This window comes from Dermacentor albipictus, chromosome 2, assembly GCF_038994185.2.
Source record: "Dermacentor albipictus isolate Rhodes 1998 colony chromosome 2, USDA_Dalb.pri_finalv2, whole genome shotgun sequence".
Taxonomy (NCBI): domain Eukaryota; kingdom Metazoa; phylum Arthropoda; class Arachnida; order Ixodida; family Ixodidae; genus Dermacentor; species Dermacentor albipictus.
The window spans coordinates 102,649,797-102,675,081 of record NC_091822.1 but is presented as its reverse complement, the minus strand read 5'-3'; the positions used below and the strand labels follow the sequence as shown (position 1 = coordinate 102,675,081).

General features: G+C 45.7%; 1 protein-coding gene across 8 annotated transcripts in view; it reads left to right on the top strand.

Annotated features, from left to right (window-relative positions):
* Positions 1–5,737: 5,737 nt before the first annotated feature.
* LOC135911688 (neprilysin-1-like) overlaps positions 5,738–25,285 on the top strand; it is a 346,542-nt gene continuing 326,994 nt past the window's right edge. For 7 of the 8 annotated variants that reach the window (XM_065444039.1, XM_065444037.1, XM_065444034.1 and 4 more), the window contains exons 1-3: positions 5,738–5,850; positions 21,337–21,507; positions 24,659–24,808. In XM_065444039.1, coding sequence (XP_065300111.1) covers positions 5,812–5,850; positions 21,337–21,507; positions 24,659–24,808 — 360 coding nt within the window. In that variant the 5' untranslated portion in view covers positions 5,738–5,811. The remainder of the gene's footprint in view (positions 5,851–21,336; positions 21,508–24,658; positions 24,809–25,285) is intronic. The other variant, XM_065444035.1, reaches the window with a different exon arrangement.

The window sequence follows — 25,285 nt, the reverse complement described above, 5'->3', positions numbered from 1 at the left end:
TTCTGCGGCATTCTAATCGTCAAGTTAACATTCTGAGTTTTTGCGGTTTTGTTGCTTCTCGTGAAAGGCAAGCAAATTGGGCGATACCCTGGCAATTTTGACCAATAGAGGAGTGCTAATGGTAAAAAGAACACAGGAGCCTATGGGCATTTTTTTTTTTGTTCGGCCTAAAGATGAGGGACATAATTTGCCTTCAGGCCGTATCAGATAGGGAGAATTCGTATCTATCGTGGCGTCGCGTCGGAGGCAGGCGCCACGATAGTGGGCGTGGTCCAAAAAGTGATTATCCAATTGTAGAGAGCCAGTGGACAAGTGGAATTGCAACGATGTGGAATCGCTTTATGTTAAGCGCCCCTGGACACGTCGTGTTTGAAAGGGACGGCCCCGGAAAGTCATTAGACATACCTCAAAGCGGCCTACATAGCTATTATTTTTTTCTGACATAATCTCTGTCACTTTCCTGACACTGACTCACAGCGAACTCACGGGCACAATCATCACACAGCAGTGCAACGCCGTTTTGTGTCTGCCGCATGACCGGCGGGTTTGTGGATGATCGCAGAGCTAGTTACACCACGCGAGTGCGGAGGGGTGGCCAGCACTTTGATGGCGTAACGAAGCAATACGGTGTGACCAGTGATAAAAAAATCAGCCCAGCTTCAATGACTTAACGTCGCGAGGGCTCACGTTAAGAGTGAAGCTGCCTGGCGTTCCCTAATCGCGAGGCTAAGCTTCATAGAACTTCTCATATTCTAGTTATCCCATTCTGACGTCTTCGCCTGCCCTCGCTAGAAGCCTCTAGCGAAAAGATAAAGTAATGTCGCTGCCTTTAGCTTAATTAGGGTGGCTTATTGGCTGCAGTATCAGCTTGAGAAGCAGAGTGCAGCCAGTGTTTTTAGCTCCTTACGGTCATGTTGGGATAGGGGTATCCTGTATCTTAAGATACACGACACATTCTTTTATGTACCGGTAAAGCAGATAGTGATACTCACTTTGCCAGACGTATCATGATACAGGTACAAGATAACCGAAGAGTGTCTAAGAATGTACCTGAGATAATGTATCTTCGATACTGCCCTGCACTGAGTCACAATTGAAATATGATTACTTTAATCGACGAGTTCGCAGTTGATACACCATCCTGGCTCATACAATTATGCACATTGTACCTGAGAGGGTTTCAAATAGGATGTATATTTTATCCAGGCCAAGCCGTTTCTTGTGGCGTTAATTTAGAAGTAAATAAGGTACCTCCACATGCACTATTTCCAAATGCTAAATACCACGCAGACCTTTAAACTGTGACAAAGAGATATGTTTAAATATCTGCTACAAAACTGATTCAAAATGTTCGCTAATGACCTTGTCAATCACAATAGCATCTGAAATTGAAGCCACAGAGTAAAAAATGTTTTTCTTGTCGCATCTTATCTTCACCCTTAAAGAAAAAAAATGTTGAAATATTGTTGAACTGTCATTTTTCAGCGTCGATAAATGTGATTGGAAGCACATTAGGGAATTGTTGAAACAAGATTGAGGAAGTTGTTGACAAGGGTTAATAATTGGCCCGCGACATTTCGTCGAAACACCATTGTGGCCTTTCAATTTGAAAGATCATTGGTGCATTGTTGAAACTATGATGTATTTCAATGCTGAAAGCCCATTGAAGCATTATTGATGCGTTTAGTCGCAAAACCTAAAGCCCGTTGAGGTATTACTGAAATGTGTTGTTTGCAAATATTGAAAGCCCTTTGAAGCATTGCTGCAGATCTCTAGAGTCTCAACATTGAAAGTCTTTGAAACATTGTTGCAGCTGCGCTGAACATCAACATTCAAATTATGTTGAAGGTCCTTAATGTCCAGTGTGTATTTAGCAGTGTTTAAAACTGAACATTTCTTAAAATACTGCTGAGCTATGTTGTGTTGCATATAATTATCTTTGATGTCACGTTATATGTTTGGGGTGAGGTATAGGGGTAAAAATTTAAATACAGGCGCTTTTGTATTGCGGGCTTCGGTCACCCTGGGGTCGAAAGCACGCTCGTAGATTGCCTGTAATAAACCATATTGTTAAACTGCTAGCAATATTGTTATGACACTTTTTCAATTGTCACAGTGAATGGTCTTTTGCAAAATGAAGAGTGCTGAACTCATGCAGACAAAAACCATTTTTCTAGGTGAAGTGTTTATTTCTAACCAAACATCTGTGTAAATCTACAACAATGTGTAGTTTGTGAGCATCAGAAACTTCTTGAAAACTATTGTAAAGTACAAACTTACTGCAGCTTGACACCATAAAAAATTGAATACTGACAGGTGTACTCTTTGTGGCTCTCAAGTAAAACAAATTTCACAAACAAACAAATCTTTAAAATAAATAAGTGTATAAGCAGACTGGTTTGACGGTAAGTAGTAACACTCAAAAAAGGTACTTCATTTTTCTATTACGTAGCCGGTGGTACTATAACAATGGCACGATTCACTTGAACCCAAAGCACTCACTTAGACACTCATATGCGGGTTGGTTATCTTTATATTTCATGGAATTTATGAAAGACTGGCTGTTGCAGCTAACATAATTCTAGATACGGAACGCCAAGCATTACATGCATGACAAATCAAGACACATATTCAGCCTATTACCAAAAACTCACTTGCTGATAATTTTTTACAAATTGTAGCCGGTAATTTTACAAGGTGTGTACACTTTGAACGAATTTCCAGAATGGCACCAGTAACGAGACACATACCATAAAACTGCCTGCAGAAATTCACTGTTGTTGCACTTACTTTTTTTTACCAAAATGCAGTTATGCATTGAAGCACAAAGGCTCCTCCGTCTAATCGTAGTTGCTGCTGTGCTGTCCAAAACGACAAGGCAAAGGCCCAAGGGGTGGAAACCTCCAACCGAGCGCAACATTACCGTCTGCACCAGAGATGGTCGTTCCATCCGCAGGGTGTACTTCATCCGAGTACTGGGAAAGATAGTCGAGGTGGGCGGATCAAACATCTAAACGCTCTGCAAACTGACGACAAAAACGAACACTGCGATACGACTCGTACGCACAGTGGCCAACCATCACCACGGCCTCAATGGAATGCGCAAAACCACTAATCCAAAGCTTCGTATATTCAGCACAAGGCCCACCACTGGAGATGCGGGTGCTACAGTCGTTTACACGATTGGTTAGATTGGTTTATTTATTTATTTATTTATACAATACTGCAGGCCCAAATGAGGGCCCAAGCAGGAGGGGCAGAATGCATAAATATTTGCGTATGCACGTACTTATATATACATACAGACATGAAAAGAAAATACAAAAGCAATGCAACATATGTAAATATTATAAGAAAACAAAAAATGAAAGCGACGACTAATAAGATTAAGAGAAGGTACACTGGAGGAAGGCAACTTGACAAACATTAGAACAGTATCACACGCATATATGAGCACTGGCAACCACTATCGAGAGAGCGAAAAAAAGTACCAGATTGACGATTGACGCCTTTCTGTTTCTTAATGAGGTTACACAAATGTTCGGCTACGACGGAGAGACCTACATCAGTGACGGTGTGCGCGCTGTCCCCTGTTGTTGCTTGTGTTCGATGTATCAAGTTGGCTCGGTGGCGTGGTAAGCAAAGCCGCGCAGATGCTGCATAGTTAAGTTGCTTCAAACTTAAATTTGGCGTGCACGTAAGACAATGAATGGCTCATGCCCCCTTAAGGAATGGCGCGTACCTCCGTAAAGGCGGCCTCCCCATAGTGACGACATAAATGAAGAGCAACAACGGACGCAGCTGTAGAAGAAGACGAGGAGGACGACAAACGCGGGAGCAGTGGCCCGACCATGTTCCCGTGGTAGCACCGATGCGCGCCGATGAGCCAGCTTTGGCAATCGACGACGACAATACTCGAGCCATTGCTGATGGTGATAGTTTTAGGGAACTCCGACAACAACGGCACAGGTTTCCCATAAGCAGTTTCGCTGTGCTAACTTTCTACATTCTCGGAAAATGGGGTCTGTATTCTCGTGTTCATTATTAGAGCGTTTTAGCATGCCCAGTATTCGGTAAACACAAGCCGATTGGGTGTTTTACCGCATGAGCGGACGTGCAAACGTTAACGCCCTGCATAGGGGCAGCGACTGGGCGGCTCTGTATGCCCTGTGTTTGTCTCAGCGAGCTCTATGCCTACATGGGGCTGCACAGTGCACGACATTCACGTTTGTGCCTCCGCTCTTCCTGTAAAACGCTCAGTGTGCTCGCACTTTATCGAATGCAGCATGAGCTTGAACTCTCCATTGTCCGTGTTCCTATGGGTGGGCAGCGCAACCCGGACGAAGGACGAGAGGAAGTACACAACGCGAGCGCAAACTAACTGGTTTATTATTTCAAGCAACGGACTATAATATACAGAAAATGTAAACACGTGTAAAGTGACGGTTACAAGGGTGTTAGCCTATCTCGCCATTCAAAAAATCAGCTTCTTTATCCTGCAGAGTGATAGAAGGCTGGCTGACGCATGCGCCTGAGTTCACATGCATGAAGCAGGCCTCTACAATCTCGCGATTAATTTTATGCATATTTGTATACAGTATTTCCGTTTGTTCAAACATGGGTTTGCATCAGCAAACTCTACAATGCGCGGCCAGATTCGAACCTGTTTCATTCCTGATCGCGCCTTGGTGCTCCCTAAGGCGGATGTTATCACCAACTCGCCCAGCTTGCCGTCTCAATTCTCCATTGTGACAGTAATACTGCATAAAACAACGCAGCGTCTAGGACACAATACGGAAGTGGCCGCGCGTTATCAAAATTGTTGTCCCTACCGTGGTAGCTTTGCCATACGGTTCGTCGAGATTACGGGTTGGATTCCAACCTCGCGGCAGCCGCATTTTGACATGGACGGAGTACAAGACCGCTCACGTGCTTAGATATAGGTGCCATTAAACAATCGATGTGGCAAGATTGATACGGAAGTTGCCACTACGGCGTGCCTCATAATCCGATTGACTTTCTTCGCGTACAGCCCCATCATTCAAATAAGGTTTAGCACATCTGTCCCTATGCGATAAGCCGTGTGAGAAAATGACAATACTTGCTGTCTCAGAGGTTGTGAAGAATGCCACACAACACGGCCACAAGTGATCACGGCTCGCCCTTTACTCTGTGTTCTACGCAGACAAACAGCAGGGGTGCACGCAAGGTAAAGCCAGCGTCCTTCAATACTTTGAAGGACCCTAGTAAAGCTTGCCACGAACTCACCACTCTAAGCGCTAAAGAAATTAAACAGTCGTAATGAACATCATCGCTAATTGCCTTCAATGATAGCAAATGGAATAAAACGTTTCACTTACATCCATTCACAGAGACCATAGGATCCGCATAATTCTTTAGCGTCATTTTGATTCTCTTGCTGGAATAAGAATTTATCTTAAGTTGCATCCTACGGCGAATTCTTGACTTATCAACCTTATAGGCGAACCGTGATAAATGGGGATCGTCATCTTCATCTAGTAAGTGACCTTCTCCTGACAGCAACGAAGCAATTAAAGACAAAAAAGTAGAAGCCAGTTACGGGCTGTTTACTGTATTGTCTTGAATTTTAATTTTTTAGAAAATATTTATGAACATTACCAATTTCGATATTTATTCACTTAGCATATGTGTAAAATTTTTTCGACTCTTGGTTAATGCCCGTGAGTAGCTGTGTGCCAATGATTTTAGGTCATCATCAGCATCAATTTACTGCAGCGTTGAGCGAAGAACAACAGAGCAGGCAAGCAAGGCCAGCACAAGAGCAGCAGAATGAATGCCAAGCCGCCACCGCAGCCTCCCCCAAAAGCAGTAAGTCATTAGAAAACCGTCACAGCAGCTTCAGTTTTCCTTCGCTATTTTAAAGGGAAGTGTTTGTGATAATATCATGATCACAACAGCAAGCTATAGCCTTCTACTGTAGTAACTCAAACAGTGTTCCGAGAATGCACGTAGGGGACATGCTGGCAAATAAATCATGTTAGACGATGGCTGCTGTGCCGGCAGGAACAGCGTCTTCACCGCTGTGAGAGAGGTCTCCTGGCACGAGCTGAGTGCCGAGCACGTCTGCCGTCCCCTTCAGGCGACGCGCCTCAATGGTCTCCGAAAGAAATACTGAAATCCCTTAGCGTCTGCAGCTTTGAACTGTACCGTCCATTCCAGGCAGACCCCAGCGTCAGCCATGATGCAGTATGCACACAGTTGCACACTTTAGCCGGCGTTATGTTTGGCAGCAAAGTCAAAGGTACCCGCATGATCGCGCCTGTCCGGAACTTCTCCTCTTGTGTTCATCGCCAATTGGTACCGACGTTTTGCTGGTGGTTTATAAGAACAGGACAACCAGCCATGATAGGTACGGACGCCAGAAAAATAGGAACATCAGGAAACTGAAATCATTTTGCGAAGCAAGCTTCTTATGTGTTACGCGGTAAATCGATCACGCAGGACATAACAATTCTAATTGTTGCGGAGTCTTTGACGCCACGCACCATGCGATTGCCTACATTGGAGCACTACACTCATATGCGCAAGAAAATGTTACAGTTACGTTTCACTTCGCGAACGCGGATAACATGCAAGCGTGTGGGTGCTATTCCCTTTTTGTCCGTTGCGCATAGAATATCCGCGTTGTGGCAAGCCCCCTAGGGGGCTTCTCGGGAGACCCCTAAGCACGCCAAGCCCGCGCGTTCTGCCGGAATTGTTCAGCTCGTGCAGAACGATTGGCGCCGACTTTTAGAGCGCAGCTCTTTGGCGTCCGTTCCTGGGTTTCGCGTCGTCGTCGGCGTTGTCGTCGGCCTCGTAACCAGCTCCGCCCCCCTTTCATCCCCCCAGCGCTAGCAGCGACCGACTGATACCGCTGGATGCCGCTGACGCCGCTAGAGAGTCAAGATAACGTGACTGCATAGAACACCGTCGCCGCCATGCAGAAAGAGGAGGAAAGGGTCCCCCCCCCTGTTCTTGTGTGGCGGATAGGGTGCTCTTCAGTTGCCGACGCGCCGGTTATTTCACGTAGGCCCCGGCACGTCGACGAATACGTGACCACCTTCCCACGGCTAGACCTGGTTCTTAGCGCTGCGGAAGCGAGGGTATCATATTGTTTGTGTCGGCATCGGCGGCGTTGTCCCTGAAACCAACTCCGCAGCTGGGGTTGACTCACTATCGGCGTCAGCGGCATCAGTCAGTCGCTGCTATCTCTTCCCTCCTCCCTTTATCGTGTTGTCCGCTTGCTGCGCACGCTTCTGCCCCCATCGTTTGCCGCTGGGTGTACACGCCGCTCCCCTCTTCCTGCGAGTTTCCGGTTGTCAAAGCGCCGGCTCGAACTTAATTCCTTTCTTCGCTCCTCCTCCAATGCAACCCCTGTGCGGTGGCAATCAGAGAGCCAGATCGGTGGCGGCGGATCTGTATATGTGCACCGCCCGAGCCAAAATTGCCGCTGCCGTTCGCCCTGTGCGGTGGCAATCAGAGAGCCACATCGGTGGCGGCGGATCTGTATATGTGCACCGCCCGAGCCGAAATTGCCGCTGCCGTTCGCCACTGCGAAATTATCTGCCAGTTCTTTCTGAGCCATGAGCGAGACGACCGATGGAAGTTCTCCGTCTGCTGCTGCTGCTGCTGCTGCTGCTAAATGAGCTGCCAGAGCAGAGGCCCAGTGCCGTCGCCGTCAGAATCCAGAGTCAGAATCAGAATCGCTCGTAACGCGTCCCACGGCTGTGATAACCTCGCGAGGCACTTGTATAGATCTCGTCTTTGAGAATCAAGCATTGGTGTACCAAGTCGAACATATATCAGTCTATTTCTCCGACCACAAAGCTTCCTTCATGACTGTCAAGAACTGTTAGTGGAGTCTTTGTTGAAGGAATACGTGTGAAAAATAAAAAAAATTCTGTGATAGCGCATACATGTGTTGCTCGATTTATTTGCCTCAATCTATCGAAAAGGTGAAACAGCTTATTTGCTGCGCTCACATTTCGCATTAGGAAGTAACGTAATCGTCGGTAATTTTTTGGTCTCTCGATTCGTGCTCGGGCTGGCGCCGCTTCCGTCGATGCTCCGTCCTTTTATTTATTTTTATTTATTTATTCCACAATACTGCAGGCCAATGTGGCCCAAGCAGGAGTGGAATTACAATGAAATCGAAAAAGAACAGCACAGAAATAAATTCCAACAACATTTGCACGACCATATAATACATTTGTTTCACTGCGACGGTATTTATCATACATACACGTAAAAAGAACAGCACATCAATAATTTACAACAGTACCTGCACGTTTGGCTACGTTGATATTTAAGACAGGTGTAGTTCAAGGGCTTCGTCAAAATTTTCAGCCTGACAAACAAACTCAGGTAGACTGTTGCAGTCCGAAAGAGTTTGTGGGAAAAAGCTCTGCTTAAAAGCCTCTGCTCTGGCAAAAATTGGTTGTAGGGAGTGTTTGTGAGTGTTACGTGTTGGTCTTCTTGCGGTGGACTTTTGAATATGGGGGTACCGATATATTTATTTTTCCAGAAAAAAATATTATACAAGAGTTTTCGTCGACTGATTTTTATGCTCTCAGCTAGGGTGGGAATGTTATGTGTAATCATGAGCTTGGTTGGAGAATCCAGCCTTTTATATTTAATAAATATAAATCTGATTGCTTTCCTTTGCAGGCGTTCTAAACAGTGTATATCCTTTTTTGTGTGGGGATCCCATACAACGGATGCATACTCGAATTTAGGTCTGACAAGGGCATTGTATGCTTGAAGTTTAACATTCACCGTTGCCTTTTTAACCTTCCTTTTTAAAGAAACATAGTTTGCGAAAAGCTGTTGCGCAAATTGTAGAGATGTGCGCTCCCCATGTCATATCACTAGAAAGAGTAATCCCTAAATACTTATATTGAGTTACTGCTTGAATGTGAGAGCCATGGATAGTGTAAGTGAACACGCTAGGATTAGTTTTCCGCGTCAAATTTAATAACACTGTTTTGTTACCGTTTAATTCCATGTCCCATTCTGCGCACCAGCATTCAATGTGGCTGAGAGTTGGCTGTAATAGCTTATGATCTTCATGGCAGGTTATTTCTTTAAACACAATACAATCGTCCGCAAAAAGTTTAATAGACACTGAGTCAGGGATTACTTGCACTAAATCATTTACATATGTAAGAAATAATAATGGCCCCAAAACACTCCCTTGGGGAACACCGGATGTAACGCTGAGCATCCTAGATACACTAGATTTGATATCAACAAACTGCTTTCTATTAGTTAAATATGCTTCAACCCATTTGAAAAGATATAGCGGTAATCCTAGGTTATTTAAATTTCGAAGTAATTTACAGGGCGGAACCTTATCAAATGCTTTAGAAAAATCCAGCAGAAGTATATCAATTTGCCCAGAACGATCTTGACCTGCTAAAAAGTCGTGAATAGTAGTTACCAGTTGTGTCGTCGTGGACATTCCCTTCCGAAAGCCTTGTTGGTAAGGAGATAGGACGTTATTATCTGCTAAAAAGCACTGGATATTGTGAGCCACAATATGCTCTAGTAACTTGCAACAGACAGAAGTTAAAGAAATCGGCCTATAATTAGAAATTATTGACCTATCACCTTATTTGAATATGGGGATTACGCGTGCAATTTTGCAGTCCTCCTGAAGTTCGCAACTACGCAAGGATGCATTAAAGACCTTTGCCAACAAATCGCATATCTGTATAGAATAGCGCTGTAAAAATGTATTTGGGATTTGATCTGGTACTATACTCTTTCTGGTGCTCAAGTTCCTTTACATAATTAAGACACCTTCCCTTGTGACGATAGGAATGTTCATATCATCAAGCATAGCGGGTTGGGGTACGTAAGCACTTGACGGAGGAAAAACGCTCTGAAAATATTTATTAAAAGCCTGCGATATTATAAAGCCGTCAGTTTCGAATTTCGCGTTCAGTTTAATTTTATTTACCGTTTCTTTGCCTTGACCCAGAAATCTCCAAAATTTAGCAGGATCATCTCCAATGAATGCAGGGAGAGTGACTTGATAGTAATATGTCCGCGTTTCATTTACTTTAGTTGCCAAATTTCTTTTCAGTTCATTAAAGTTCTCAGGTGTTACGTCTCTACGCTTTCTAAGTCGCTTGAGTCTACGTTTAATATGGATAATCTCCCTAGAGATCAATGGGTTTTTACGGTTCTTACGTACCTTCCGGAATGGGACATATTGTTCAATTGAGAATAAGACTGCCTCTTTAAATTGTGCCCACAAGGCATTAACATCATCATGTGTAGTGTGGTTTTGTGCAGTGTCTAAGTAATCTCTGATAGGTGTATCATCAGCGCGGTCAAAGTCATTAATGCAGACTGAATGAGTACTCGAATGCCCTGCGGACCTTCGATAAGACCAAGAAAAAAAACAATAAGCTGTGATCCGACATACCAGGTTCAGCACTAATCAAAAACATATCACTTACAAAGAATAAGTCCAAGACAGCACTGTTGCGCGTAGGTTCACAGACAATTTGATCAAGGTTCAGAGCTAACATTGTGTCTAAAATAAGATCACTCGATTTAGATTGCCCGTAAACTAATTTATCCCATTTAATCGCTGGAAGGTTGAAGTCACCTTTAATAATCACATGTCGTAGGTGGTTTAGAAGAAGATGATCGTAAAGTTGTTCGAGAAATGATTCCGCCATTTCAGGGGCGTTATAAACAACACAAAGCATAAATGTAACAGCATTAACAGTGACGTTGAGAAACAGGCTTTCGTGATCATTAATCTGGTTTGTCAGACATACATCAATACCGAGTTTAGAAATAACAGCAACTCCTCCGCCACGTGTGCCTCGATCACGCCTGTGTATCTGATAGCCGGGCGGAATAACTTCATCATCGTGGACGCCATCATGTAACCACGTCTCAGTGATAGCAACCACATGAGGGTCGTAAGTCAAAAGCAATATTTCTAGTTTTTCCACTTTGTTCACAATGCTTCTGGCGTTAAAAGAGAGCACACGAAGATTCTTAAGAGTAGACTGTGAAAGCTACGCTCTTGGTGTAGGACCCTTCCCGGATCGGACAACAACACGTGTGTTCGAAACGTCATCCCATGCGTAGAATTGGGAATCGATGCGAAGTTTATCGTTTACTAGTGCGACCTTCTTTCCTTGTTCTTTATCAGCTTGAGCACTTTGCCACAACAGTTTTCGTTTTCTTAATGTTTCGACAGAGAAGTCATTTTGCACGGAAATCTGCGTTCCCTTAAGTTTTTTGCAGTTGCGTAGCACTTCTTGTTTTTCCATATAATTTTGAAAAAACAGGATTACAGGTCGCTTTCCAGGTTGTTTTCCCAGGCGATGTATCCTAGCAATAGACAAACACCTTACACCAAGCCTGTTCTCGAACACCTCCTCGATTACTTTCTGTCGCAGATCAGCCTCAGTTTCGTTTGCTCGGTCATCTATACCGAAAACCACAACATTAGATCTCCGACTCCGATCTTCCAGCTCTACAAGTTTTGCCTGTTGCAATACGAGTGTTTGTTGAAGTTTTTCAACAGAATTGCTAAGGGTTTCACAATTCTCTACTTTTTGGGATATTTCACTGACATTTGCTTCAAGGCGGGCCATTCGGGTCGAGAATGCATTGACGCTTTTTTCGGCGTCTTCCAACCGCTTTTTAAGCTCTGCCAGAGCATCTCTAATAGCCTTTTGGCCTTGTATCAGCGTCTGGAGCATATCAGCATTGGAAGGACCCGGATTCAATTCTACATAGCCACAAAGTAACAATTTGCACACATGATAACACTCGTAGGCTAATGCAATCAAAGTACGTGGACACGGCACAACAACAACACCTCTTTCATCGCTGCGGTATGAGTGAACACAACTGACCTGGAACAATAATACGGGACGCATGGTTAACGCTCCGCTTCCTGCGTTTTCGCCGCGTCCACTGAAGAATCCATGTTGGAGCTGGTCTTTTATACGTTCTGGACTGGCCGATGTGACGCATGCGCTGCCGGTATATTGTAGGAAACCTGACGTCCAACTGATTGCCAGATAGGCGAAGTTTCCGCTTGCTCACGAGCACGCGCAGCGCAGGTATGATTCTGCGATGTCCAAGAAGCAGTGGCGATCGGCAGCAAAGCCACCTGGAACAATAATACGGGACGCATGGTTAACGCTCCTCTTCCTGCGTTTTCGCCGAGCCCACTCAGCGGTCAGCCTCTTGATCACAAGATGAACCCGGTAAGTCCATTGCGCACATCGAACCCGTAGCAACAGCCAGATGAAGGCAACCCAGTGCGCCTCCGCCTACCCACTTCCACCGCAATGCTTCGCCCTCAACGCTGTCTCCTTCCTCGCTTCTCACAACGCCGCCTAGTCTTTTGATCAAGCTAAAAAGCGTTCGGAGAGAGCAGGTGTGCATCGCGTGGGTTCTCCCTGACGGGCTTACTTCCTCATCGTCAGCGACATTGCGTCGAAGTTGCCGTTGCTCCCGCGCACCGACCTGAATATCATCATGCGTACGAAAAAGGGTCCAGCCATTGGAAACCTCACGACGCACCAAATATCTCGTGCTGTTGTGGTGGCGGGCACCTATAAATATTTTTATTCCAATAGAAATTATATGAGCACTCCAGGTGCATTTCTGCTGTCGGCGTCGCCGTGAGGTTACGTATGAGTGAAAGTGTGCGAGGGTGAGCCCGCGAACCCAGTTTAATCTCGCGTGCGCGAGCGGGGAATGCGGCGCGAATGCGTGCCCTCTCCTGTGGCGCTCGAAGCAGGGAGCTCGTGTCGCAGACAAGCCGGTGTCGTCGGCGTCGGTGTCGGCGTTGGCCATGAGCGAAAAATCTTGGAAGGCAATTCATAAATAAAAACAACTTGCAAGATGGGATGGGTGGGAATCGAACGAGGGTCTCCGGAGTGTGAGACAGAGACGTTATCACTCATCCACGAGTTCGATGGTTCAAAGCGGGACAAAAACACCTCTAGTGAATGCGGTGTTGCCTGAGAAGCGCGCCGTAGAAAGTTATACTGCGGTGTATATTGGTAATTATGAGCATGTAAATTACAGAAGTCGCAGTTAGTCGAGTTGCGAAGTACGTTTCGGCTACATTTCTTCTTTGCTTGGCACACACGCAGAGCCATCTTGTTGCAAACACAGAACAACCCCCCCCCCCCTCGCAATGTGCGGCGTTGCCCCGACAGGTGGCGCGCCACTCGCCCACATCTCCCCTTCGTCTCGTCAAGAGCATGCCGAGCGAATGAGTGGGCGGTGCGAACGAGGTGCGATAACACTATCACGTTCCACTCTTGCAGGCGAAGCTTAAGCGTCCTCCAATGTTTTTCTCCGGCGGCTGATACGGTGCTTCGATGTCCTCCTCGCCCATCGCTCCGTACAGAGTGGAGACAGCCGCGGCCTCTACTACGACGTTGGCTAGGCGAATCGTGGACGCCGTAGTAGACGCCTTTGGCGGGCGCTGTAGGAACGCGTTGCGGGCACTCGTGTGTCTTGAAAGCGGTCTGCGACATGGCTAAGTGCGCGCCCGCGCGGGCCTCATCTTCAAAGCGATCTGTGATGTTCGCAGTGCACACGTAGAGCTGGTAGCTTCGTATGCGCTGTGCATTCGATTTTTCGTACGCGTTGATGCGACAGATGCACGGAGGTCAATTGGCTCGCGGCTTCTGCCGCGATTCCTAACTGCACCGTTTTCACAGACAGCTCCAGCTGTCATCGAGTGATGTGTGTTCATATTTTAACACACATCCGAGTGAAAATTCGAGTGAGGGAGTATGATTTTCGTGCCGGAGCGTACCCACATCCGCAGCAGGTCTCCAAGGTGAACAGCCTCTAGTCGATTACCTGTTCGCGCATGACACCATTATGACTGTTAGCTAAAACTCGTTGATGGGCTAGTTGGTTTGAATGCATGATAGAATGTGTAAGCGCGGCTATTGCAATAAAGCACTATCCAGATGCAATGGATAGTGGCTAGTGGCCAGAAACGTGGCTGCATCCGGATGTGACTGATGTCGAATTAACGCCCCTCGGATATTCCATAATAAGAAAGGATTGGCGCACTAGAGGGGGTGGGGTAGCTATACTTGTGAAAAGCAACATCCATTTTACGGTACTTAAATGATCCAGGCAATCTCGAAACAGTCTGGATTAAAAGTACATTGAATAACCGTAATTTGCTAATCGCTGGTGCGTACGGCCCTCCTAACTCCCCTGTAGAAGCACTAGAAAACTTGGAAAACTTTATGAACTTGCACGTACATCCATATGACAATGTGTGCCGTGCGGGCGATTTTAATTTGGCTGGAATCGATTGGGCGTCGAATTCTTCAGGAGCAACCGAAGTACGGAGTTGTGATCAGTTATTAAATATTGCATTTAATCATAGCCTAACTCGAATTGTGTCCGGCTTCACAAGATTGGGCGCGGAACCTTCAACGCTTTTAGATCTTGTTTTCGTTTCAAATCGCCTATGTTCGTTTATTACGAGCTGTGACATAGAGGACGGTATATCGGACCATAAAATGGTAGTGACGTCCTTAAATTTGTCTGTGCGCAAACTCGTCCATGTATCAAAAATACTGGTTTTGAATTTAACAGTAGCCGATGATGTATCAATTTTAGATTACCTCGAAATCCCGTTATATAAGTTCCTAGGCCTTGTTCTCTCTGGCGCAGGCGTGGACGACCTATGGACTACTTCTCAAACACGATCGAGCACTGTGTGGAAAGCTTTGTCCCAAAACGTTTAGAAACAACTAAACGAAAAACTCCCTGGATAACCAGAGAGATAATTCACGCAAAAAGAATGCTAAAACAAAAGCGAAAGGCGTCTTCAAAGAATTGCCGTCCAATCGACAAAGAATCTAAAAATAGGTTCTATAACGTCGCATTACAATCTTTCATGAAAAACGCCCCGGAAAATTTTGGCGATATATGAAACCCCCAGCTGCGACTCCTTCGCATGAAACTGGAGATAGCGCTCTAAAAAAGGCACAGGAATTCAATTCTTTCATCTCGTCAGTCTTCACACGCGATAATGGTTTCCTGCCCGATTTTACAGAGGAATCTGGAAGGCCGCCTTTTCTAGATATAAAAATTGACGAACAGGGCGTACTTTACCTCTTACTCAAAATGAATACTAAAAAAAATTACGGGGCCTCACGGAATTCCTATTGAATTTTTACAAAGGTACGCAGAGTGGGTTTATAATTTTGTAACTAATTTTTCAGGCATCGATGGACCAGCGTTCCTTTCCCAGTGCATGGAAGCGTGCTAATGTTACCCCAATTCATAAAAGTGGCAGCAAATGGGACGTTAAAAATTATGGGCCGACCTCCCTCACTAGAATTTCTTGGAAACTACTTGAATATATAATACCTAAGTAACTATTGGTCTACCTGGACAACTACCATATCCTAAACAAATGCCCACACGGGTTGCGTCTGGGACTCGCTACAGTGGCCCAACCAAGAGAAATTGTTTATGATCTCGCATATACAATTAATAACCGATGCCAAACAGAGATAATATTCTTGGACCTGGCCAAGGCTGTCGATAAGGCGTCGCACCCAAAGTTGCTATTAAAAATTAAAACTATATTAAAAAACCTTCGCTTATCTGAATGGTTTTAGTCCTACCTAAGCCATAGAGACCAATTTGTCGCATGTGAGGGATAACGGTCTTCGTTTTCGCCTGTAGAGTCTGGAGTACCGCACGGAGGTGTATTGGGCCCCCTGTTATTTTTTATTATTTATCAATGACATGCCGGAAGACATTACAGTCCCCATCAGACTCTTCGCAGATGATTGCATGCTTTATGGCCATATCGAATCGCCTGCCGATCAGACCGATTTAAATTCAAATTTGCAAAAGGTAAAAATTGGCATGTGACACCTGGCAAATGGTTTTGAGCTCTGAAAAAACTGTTTACATGTCTATCACTAGAAAACAAACTATTATTGATTACGCTTATTCCATTGAAGGCGTCACGTTAAAAAGAGTATCAACATTTAAATACTTCGGTTCAAAGCTTACCTCAGATTTGCGTTAGAATGAACACGTTGCTTACGTATCTACTAAGGCGCAGAAAGCCTTATGGTCGCTTAGAAGAAATGTGCATGATGCTACTCCTGAAGTAAAATGCCTGGCATATAAAGCTTTGATTCGACCGGTTATGGAGCATGCGAAAATTGTGTGGGGCCCATACACTTCGTCTAATCAGTCTAAGCTGGATAACATTCAGCGGCTTGCTGCAAGATTTTTAACAAATATCGTCGTTCTCACTCTCCTACCCAGTTATGTGAACTTGCTGAACTACCCTCTCTGACGTAGTCGTTCTGCGGAAGCCCGCAAGGTGGAGAGAAGTAATGAATAAAGGGAAAATCAGACATCCACCCGCTCGTAGCAACTGCTACAAAGGAAACCTTTGTAGCAATCGCTACGAACGGGTGGATGTCTGACTTTCCCGTTATTCATTACCCTCTCTGCAGTATACAACTGAATATGACCGTTTGAAGTTTCTTCTTCTTGTTATTAATTTTCAGTTTTCTGCTAGTAGCTATTTTCGTCATCGCCACAGCATGTATATCTCTCCTTCTATTACTCGCAATGATTGTTTTAACTATAGCTTCTTACCGAGAGCAATAAAACAATGGAATCTATTATCAGGCTCAATAGTAGGGACGTCATCTATACGCGATTTTCTTGAAAATGTCAATGCACACGTGTACGCATACCATAACTCGGCGAAACGTTAATACTGTAAACACCTCGGCATTCTATTACATGCTGTATTTGCCATGATATTACTATCAGTGCATTCCCCAAAATGTAATTTTATTTCCTTTATCGTCTATATATATCGTTGCTAGTATTGTCACCTACCAATCCTGTAATAGCCCGAAGTTGGGCTGACAGTATCAATAAATGAAAATGAAAAGAAATGAGCCAGGACGTAGAAAGAAGCAGACACACAGACAGTGCTGTCTCCGTTTGTCTGTTCTTTCTGTTGTTGAGTCACGCTTACACATTCCATCATTGTTTTTTTTTAGTTAGTAAGCGAATTTTTACGAGTTCATACGGCTGATAAAACTACTATCCTTACCTTGAACAGCAATCTCCTAATTTGCAATCGCAATCAGTGCTTCGCCTTTTCGACAAACTGCAACTTTTATGGCCAGCACACCGCATGTTGACACAGCAGAAATTCTTCGCCGGATCACCACCCTCACGCTTGGAAGGAAGACCCACGAGTTCAACAGTTACGAGGCGATCCCTCGAAGACATGCCGTATGGAGTCATCCATGGGATAGAGCCCGGTACCACTATGAAGGAACTAACTACCAACTTACGTGTGCGCACGCAGGAGGTGACAGTGCTCAGTGCGCCGATGTGTAATTCTACTACATCCGCTGTGATCACCTTCGAGCACCATTTTATTCCCAGTTATGTACTGCGTTACGGGGGATGTAGCCTGCCACCCACACAAGCCGACGCGCCAAGCCTGCCAGGTCTGCTTACAGCCGAGGCACCGATCAGACGTGTGTCCTAAGCCGAACGCTCGAGTGTGTCGGCAGTGCGGTACGCTCGACCCAGTGGACGGTCACCCCTGTGCTTCCAAATGCAAAGTGTGTGGCGATGGTGACCTGACAGGTGCCAATGAGTGCCCACAGTGACTGAACGCGTTGTTGCCACAGATACCCTCCCTCCTCGCAGCTACCACCCCAGCCCAGGAGCGCAACCCCCACTGCAACCCACCCAATCCCAAACGCTGGTGGCTCATCAAGGAGGGGGATGACTGCGCGCAGCCACTCTCGAGAGCAGTCACAGTTTTCCCTCCCCAGCCCCTGCAGGAAGTGACCAGCAGCAATAACAGCAGAGCCAGGACCACAAGGCCAAGGGGCAGCATCAACAACCCACCCGCCAACAATCCCAGCAGGCATCTAGCAAGTTTACTGAGAGGCACAATTCCACCCCTTCAGCCGGCACCGGTAACAAAGTGAGCTGGTCAGCAGTAAGGGCGACACCCATCACTGAGACATCCTTGTACTAACACCTTGTCACGGAAAATGTAAACCTTATACAGGACCTGGCGGCCGTCAAGGCGCGACAGGTTAAGGACAGCTCTCAACTCCACGTACTAATGGCACTTCGCAGATCTCCACCCGACTCCACCGAACACCATTCCCAAACCACCCCCAATAGACAAGCAATCACTAAGATTCCGCCTTCGATTCCCACCCCGGCGGACTCCGCGGTCACACGTGAAGGGATAACAACTCTCCCAACAATTAAATACCCTCTTCACAGACCACCTCACACAGTTGGGAATCCGCGTCCGCTCCCTTGAGACACGGCTCGAGGCCCGAATTGCCGAAACAGGTGGCAATACACGAAGGAAGAGGACCACGCTCAGTTGCCGCACCACGGCAGATCAAGCCCCTCTCAGACTAAGCGTGGAATCCCTTGCCCCCAAACTATATTCCACACAGACGTCGACACCCGCTGACCTCACTCACACATCGGCCTCGGAAAGTTATACCTTGAACCCCTCCCCCCACTTTACGATATTTTTATCAGACTGTGTTTTGAGACTTCTCGCGAGTCAACTCAGCTGCGGCATACTCAGCGATAAGTTTTATCACAGTTTTTATGACCGGGATCGGCCAATCGTGAGCTCTTGGGCAGGCGCCATCTTTTTTGTTTACACACACACAAACTGCCCGAACCTAGCGTAAAACAGCCCCGTTGTAATAAATTACTCCGTCTCGTGAGCTCGAACTGTGACTTTCAAATACATGTTGCGCATAATCTATGTACACGATTCACATGTACCGGCAAATAGGGCATCACTTACCTACCCTTAATACCACATAGGTAATAAGAACACAGTGCTACGCACAAAGGCTCTGTTCATACGTGGGACAGTTTTTCCGCAATTTTACTTAGTAGTTTCGCAGTTCTTCCGTACTTTGTGCACTTTTGTCGTGAGAGTCTCACTTCATATTCCATGTTGCTTATTCTGTAGGTTGGCAGTATCAGAACACACAGCCATGTAGCGGGCAATTCCAGACGTGCGCGTCATATCTAGAAGAGTTGTTGGTTTTGAGTCCCATACACTTAGCCATTCATCCATGCACCTTTAACTCACTCTGGCACCAGACACTTTGCAGAAATCTATGACATGCTGCACTCTTCAGCGGAATTCTTTAGGAGCACATAAGGGCGTAAGTTTGCCGGCGTAGGCGAACCTTCAGTTTCGCAACTGAGAGGCGAACCTGAGTAGGCAAACTCAGTAGGCGAACTCAGTAGGCGAACGCAGCCTGAGTAGGCGAACCTGAGTAGGCGAACCTGAGTAGGCAACTGAGTAGGCGAACCTTCAGTTTCGCAACTGAGAGGTACCTGCGAAACAGAAGGCAGTCGTGGCACTGTCTTCGAGAATTGTTCGGCACAAGGGTTACAAATACAGAGAAAGAAGAACTGGTGACATGGAATATCCTTGCCTAACAGACCTGTTGAGCTATATTATCGTGTTTTTTTGCCGGTTGATTATCAATTGCATCGGCACTTGTCTGTTGCTGATACTAATATATTTGGGAAGTAGATCTCCAATGTGCAAACCCTAAGCAAGCGGAAGAGCAAGTCATTTGCTACTTTGTCGAATGCCTTGTTTAGATCAACTTAAAAAGCCGCTATTCTGGGGCGCTATAACGTAAAACTATTCCAAACTTATCTATTCCAATTCTGGAATCACTTAAAAACGTTTGTGGACGACTCCGACTTCGCCTGGCTGTCACGGGACGTCGTATAATAAAAATTTTTGGGTGGCTGCGTAACGTTTTCGAGCACTTTTGACACGTTTGCAACCTCGTTCTGCCAACTCTTCTTTGCTGAAGATCCATTTTAGCGTTATTCTTAAGCTTCCGTTGCATGCCGCCTCAATTTTTGACCAGCCACCACGAGTTAAATAAGGGAAAGGGGACCAGTCGCAGACGCTGGCAAAACCCTCTTCGCCCGGTTATCGATTCTCAGTGCAGTGACTCGGACCCATTGAATCCCTCTACACTTGAGCGTGCTCCTCGTCTCTTGTCAGCCAGTTAGATAAGACGAGCCGCTCAGTGTAGGCAATGTTATTTGTTTTTGAAGCAAACAAAAGTTGCCTTCTATGAACGAGGATAGCGCTTGATTGGTCTGTTCAGACAACCGTGCGGGTGACCGCCCGATGCTTGCGTCGGCGGTTACGCAAATTTGATGTCAGGAGATTCGAATAAAAAATTTTGGAGCAGTTTTACTTTATAGGGCCGCTGGTACCATCACGAGAGTTGGCTTCGCGCAGTATCCGCATGTCATGCAGATTAACGCTGATGCGACGTCTTTGATGCCGTATGATTGATAGTTCCCGATGACTGTTCGGAGCGCGAGGTCAAGCCATCTAGCTATAACATGAGCAAGTATTTCGTAATCGGTCGTTAAAAGACAAATGTGGCGGAAGTCGCTCACTGTCAACACTTGCCCTCGTTTATTCTTTAGCAGTAAAACAGTAGGATTTTGTCGCATAGATGGCGGCAGCAATCTTCGCTTCGAAATGCCATCGTTCACGTCGCGTAATACTGGGACTAATTTCAGTGAAAACTGTATTGTAAAAAGCAGTGCTGAGCTGACCAGCTCTTGGCGATTTCCTGGGGTTTCGCTTATGTATGGCTCATTCTATTTCGCGCTCTGATATGCATTCATTCTTTTGCTGTTTTGTCTCGCCGTCTATGCATATAATGTGGAGGCTTATTTTTGCAAGAGTTCATGGTTGCATTGGCTGCTTCCATATTCGTAGAGGTCCTTGTATGCTTGAGTAAGAGCAGCTTCAATGTCGTTCTGTAATGTGAGAATTCTGTTTCCGCTTTGTAGTGCTTCTATTCTGTTCTCGCTGCCCCGCTGTCTTTATTTTGTCTGGAAGATCGTGAGTGGCTCCTCATCCCTCTGCTGTGATTCCGTCCACGACCGGATCATAGCGCTCTTGCACTTCCTCTACAGGATTGACAGCAGCGGCCCTTTGCACTCTTTGATACTGTTACAGAAGGATAAAAGAAGAGAGAAAGAAGAAGATCGCCGGACGCTGGCTGCTGCACGTGGTTTTCAAGTTTCTAACTCCCTATCCTGCTACTTATTCTCTATCTCTTAAAGTGTACCACATGACTGTAATAAATGTGAAATCGGAATCCGGTTGCCTCTTTAGATAATTGCTTAATCATCCCCGCCAATCTTTCTTCAACTGATACGCGAATCTGCTGCGCTCCGCAGGCAGCGTCTAACAGGAACTCACAAAAGGACGGCCGCACCGATTGCCGGCGCAATGAGACATCATTATTGGTGGTGTGCCTTGCTGGAGTGATACTGGGAGCACTGGTATCTGGATTGGTGATGGCCCTGCTTAGCACCGCGGAGTCGTCCATGTCCACACGGACAAACGACGTAAGTCAATTTTTCATGAGGTTAATGGTGCCAGGTGATCGGTTTAATGTATCGCGTGTCGTATTAGGGGTTAGCGTGTTATCTGCGAATGTTCAAACCTTCAATCTATTGGTGCTTGGTGGGTATACGTTGGCAAGTGCCAAGTAACAGGATGTGGTACGCATATTTAACTTGTGGTCCTATGTAGCGACCTGTGGCACAGACCGGTTTTCTTTTTTTGTTTTGCTGGTGCGTTGGAGAGTAGAATATCAGGGGACTAGGTCTCATATCCCTTCAGAAATACGCTCGTGATTTGTGTAGAGGCTGCCCGTAACATGAGCGCATTCATTGCATTTAACAGTTGCGCTGGAGCGTCTGTTATTTGGAACCTGCTGGTAGTTTGCTACCTCGCAGACCGCAAAGGGCAACTGTAGCGTGATGTGAATTTCAACGTACACATCAGTTGCCACAACAACAGCGGTGTCATGAACATTCGAGGGGCCTACTTCTAACTGGCGACTATATTCTGAGTCCAAAACAGCATCAGTGAAGCCGTTTCCCGCCATTACATTCGCCACATCAGAAGGGGCACTGGTCAGCGTCTTCCTTGGAGATCAGCGGCGTTTCCGCAGACGACTGTAGTGGAATACAAGGGCAGAAGGCTCCCTGAAGCGGTGAGCCTGGATTTGTGTCAGCAAGTGGAAGTTCTCATATTCTGCGAGCGCCGCATTTAGTAGGACGTGCCTCGTTTAGCTAAACAACCTTGAGAACAGCACGTGCGCCATTTGCCGGTCACCGTACCAACTTGGCCACAGAAGCGGTGTCCAACTGAATTGGCTAAGCATCCCACCATAGCAGGCCTATGAGGAGAGAAGCATCCCGTAGCTTGGCAGATGGTATCATGCCGACGTTGTTCGAAGGTACAGCCACACCAAAGGCCAGCTACTTCGGTCTTCGCGTCGTGGTCACCTCGCCGTGCACACTATCGATGCAATCACACACCTTGTATAGTACCGCTGACACCAATTTGTTTCGAGGCGATCACACCAAAGAGAAACGCACTAAATTTGGCACGGAATTTTAGTCTAAAGCTGCCCTTCCCGCATTTACACCCTCCTTCTCTTACTAAGCTTTTCATTTTGGTCGGCGTAGTATTTAGCCCTCGATATTATAAGGGCATTTGAGGTATAAGGTAAGGGAATACATCTACTGGAGCAGATAGCGACCGCGGATCCGGATCATGAGACTAAATAATCACAATAAGAATGGGCTGGTGGACGTTTGACAGGTATTCTCACACCATGAACAGCAGTTTGCCATGATTTCTCAAGCGAAGAGTGTATAACAGCTGTGTCTTACTAGTACTCAACTACGGGGCAGAAACCTGGAGGCTTACGAAAAGGGTTCTACTTAAATTGAAGATGATACTACGAGCTATAGAAAGAAGAATGAAGGGCGTAACGTTAAGCGGATAAGAAGAGAGCAGATTGAGTGAGGGAACAAACGTGAGTTAACGACATCTTAGTTGAAATCAAGAAAAAGAAATGGGCATGAGCAGGGCATGTAATGAAGAGGGAAGGTAACCGATGGTCATTAAGGGTTACGGACTGGATTCCAACGGAAGGGAAGCGTAGCAGGGGGGTGGCAGAAAGTTAGGTTGGCAGATGAGGTTAAGACGTTTGCAGGGACAACATAGCCACAATTAGCACATGACCGGGGTAGTTGGCAAAATATGGGAGATGCCTTTTCCCTGCAGTGGGCGTAGCCAAGCTGATGATGAAGATGATCATTATTATACGGCAGGTTACAAGTTGTTTCGAACGAAGAGACAATTATGCACGAAGTAAAGGTATAGCATTGAAGAGAAATAAAAAAATAGAAATAATGCGAGAGGATGCAACATGGCTTGTAGCTGGAGAAATGAAGGAATACCGAAGGCTGTCTGAACCTCTCTTTTGGATTTTTGGAGCAACTGGTAGTATTCCAAAAAACGAAGGAGCTGGAAAACTTAGACCGAAAGAAGGCAAGTAGACTCGAAGAGATGCTTCACCATTTGGCGTTAGTGAAGGGAATGCATAACACTACAACAGTGATCAGCCAAAATATCGCCTCGCCAAAGCATTTGCAAGGGCAACAGGACCATGCATACCAACGAAGAGACGTCTGACAAATGCAAGAATCCACAGGCCCTCCACGGCGCCGTAGCACAATCGGTAGTTAACGCACGTGTAATGCGCAGGCCTCCAATGTATAAATCTTCAGTTCTGTAACTTCCAGATTCTTGTTAACAGTAAACAAAAGTTATTCCAGTTAAACTACCTCTCGTAAATTTAGAGCACATGTAGAACAAGAAGCACTTGCTGACGCATTTTTACTTCAACCATTACATTGAAAAAAAATTACGCTTGAAGTGGTGCGTAATTAGTTTCTCTATAATTTATGCGCCATCTTCAGAAACACTAACAAATTCTTCGGCAAACAATTATGCATGATATGCAATATAGCGATGACGAGTACACATAATATGAAAAGAGGGGCAGCTGCTGATAAGACTAATAAATATTGGGCTCCTCGGTTTGCTTTCTTGACGTTCATTACACAGCAAGACTCTGATCCGGCAGCTTTGATGTCTTCAGGTAGGATATGTGGATTTTTTTACCAGTTGCTTTCACTGAACAAGTTCACGTAGATGTGACGCCAGCGGCAGAAACCATGTTCCCCATCCGCCGCGAACGTCGTCAGTGGTGGGCTCGCCAACACTTCCACCGTTAGTTGTAGCGTAGGTAAACATAAATACCTCAGAAATTGAATTGGAAAATGAAGTTTCGTTAGCTCAATTGACAAATGCATCGCACGCGTATTGCGAGGACGTGATTTTCTAACCCACCTACAGCCATCTGCATTTTCATCCACCTTTCATTTCCGTTCATTTATTATTTTTTCAATTCCATGAAAAACTAGATGTCATTTCCGCTACGCTGTCGTCCTTGGTATCATGCTATGTTACCCTCTATTGATACGATTAATAAAAATGGGGACTGTCTCTCTTTTTCTATGTATATATAGGCCGGGCATGTGTGCTTTTAATAAGGCTGTGCCACAGCCAAAACTTTAGCATCTCAATTGGGGTTTTTTTTCTTCCTTTCTTTATTTCCACATACATTTTCTGTAGAGTGCAGGCAATCCTTTCGTATGCACTACCAATGACTGCAAGGCCCTGACACAGTGGCTGAGAGTGAAACTAGACCAGAAAGTCGACCCTTGCGACGACTTCTACAAGTTCGTGTGCGATGATTACTCGGACGAGGCTGCTCTAAATAAAGTAAGTCATAAAGCTCGCAAAGTCGCTGGTAGCCGATACTGGTACACAGCTGAAATGTGACGCGAAACATTGCGGAAAAAGAAAAATACGCGAAAGATGAGAGAAGAAAGTTCGTGCTCCCAAAAAGTAAAGGTTTACTGAGATCTTCTGAATTGCAATGCGCGGTTCCCTGGTGCATCTAACAATATCCACGCCTTAAGGGGCTGAGCGTCGCCATTACACATGTACGTTTCTTTTACTTTTACATTTCCTTAAAATGGGACATTCAATGACTCCAGCGACGGGGAAACGCTGAAATTGGGGCATTTCAAATTTGACTGTGGCATCAGTTTCCACGCCAACTTCAGTGTAATGCACCAACGAATTTGGGCAGCGAGTCCGACGCAAGCACATGCGAGCTATACTGTCTGCATTGACATGTTCGCTATGAAGATAATAACTTGTGTGTTGATACAATACATGAAATGACGATGTCAA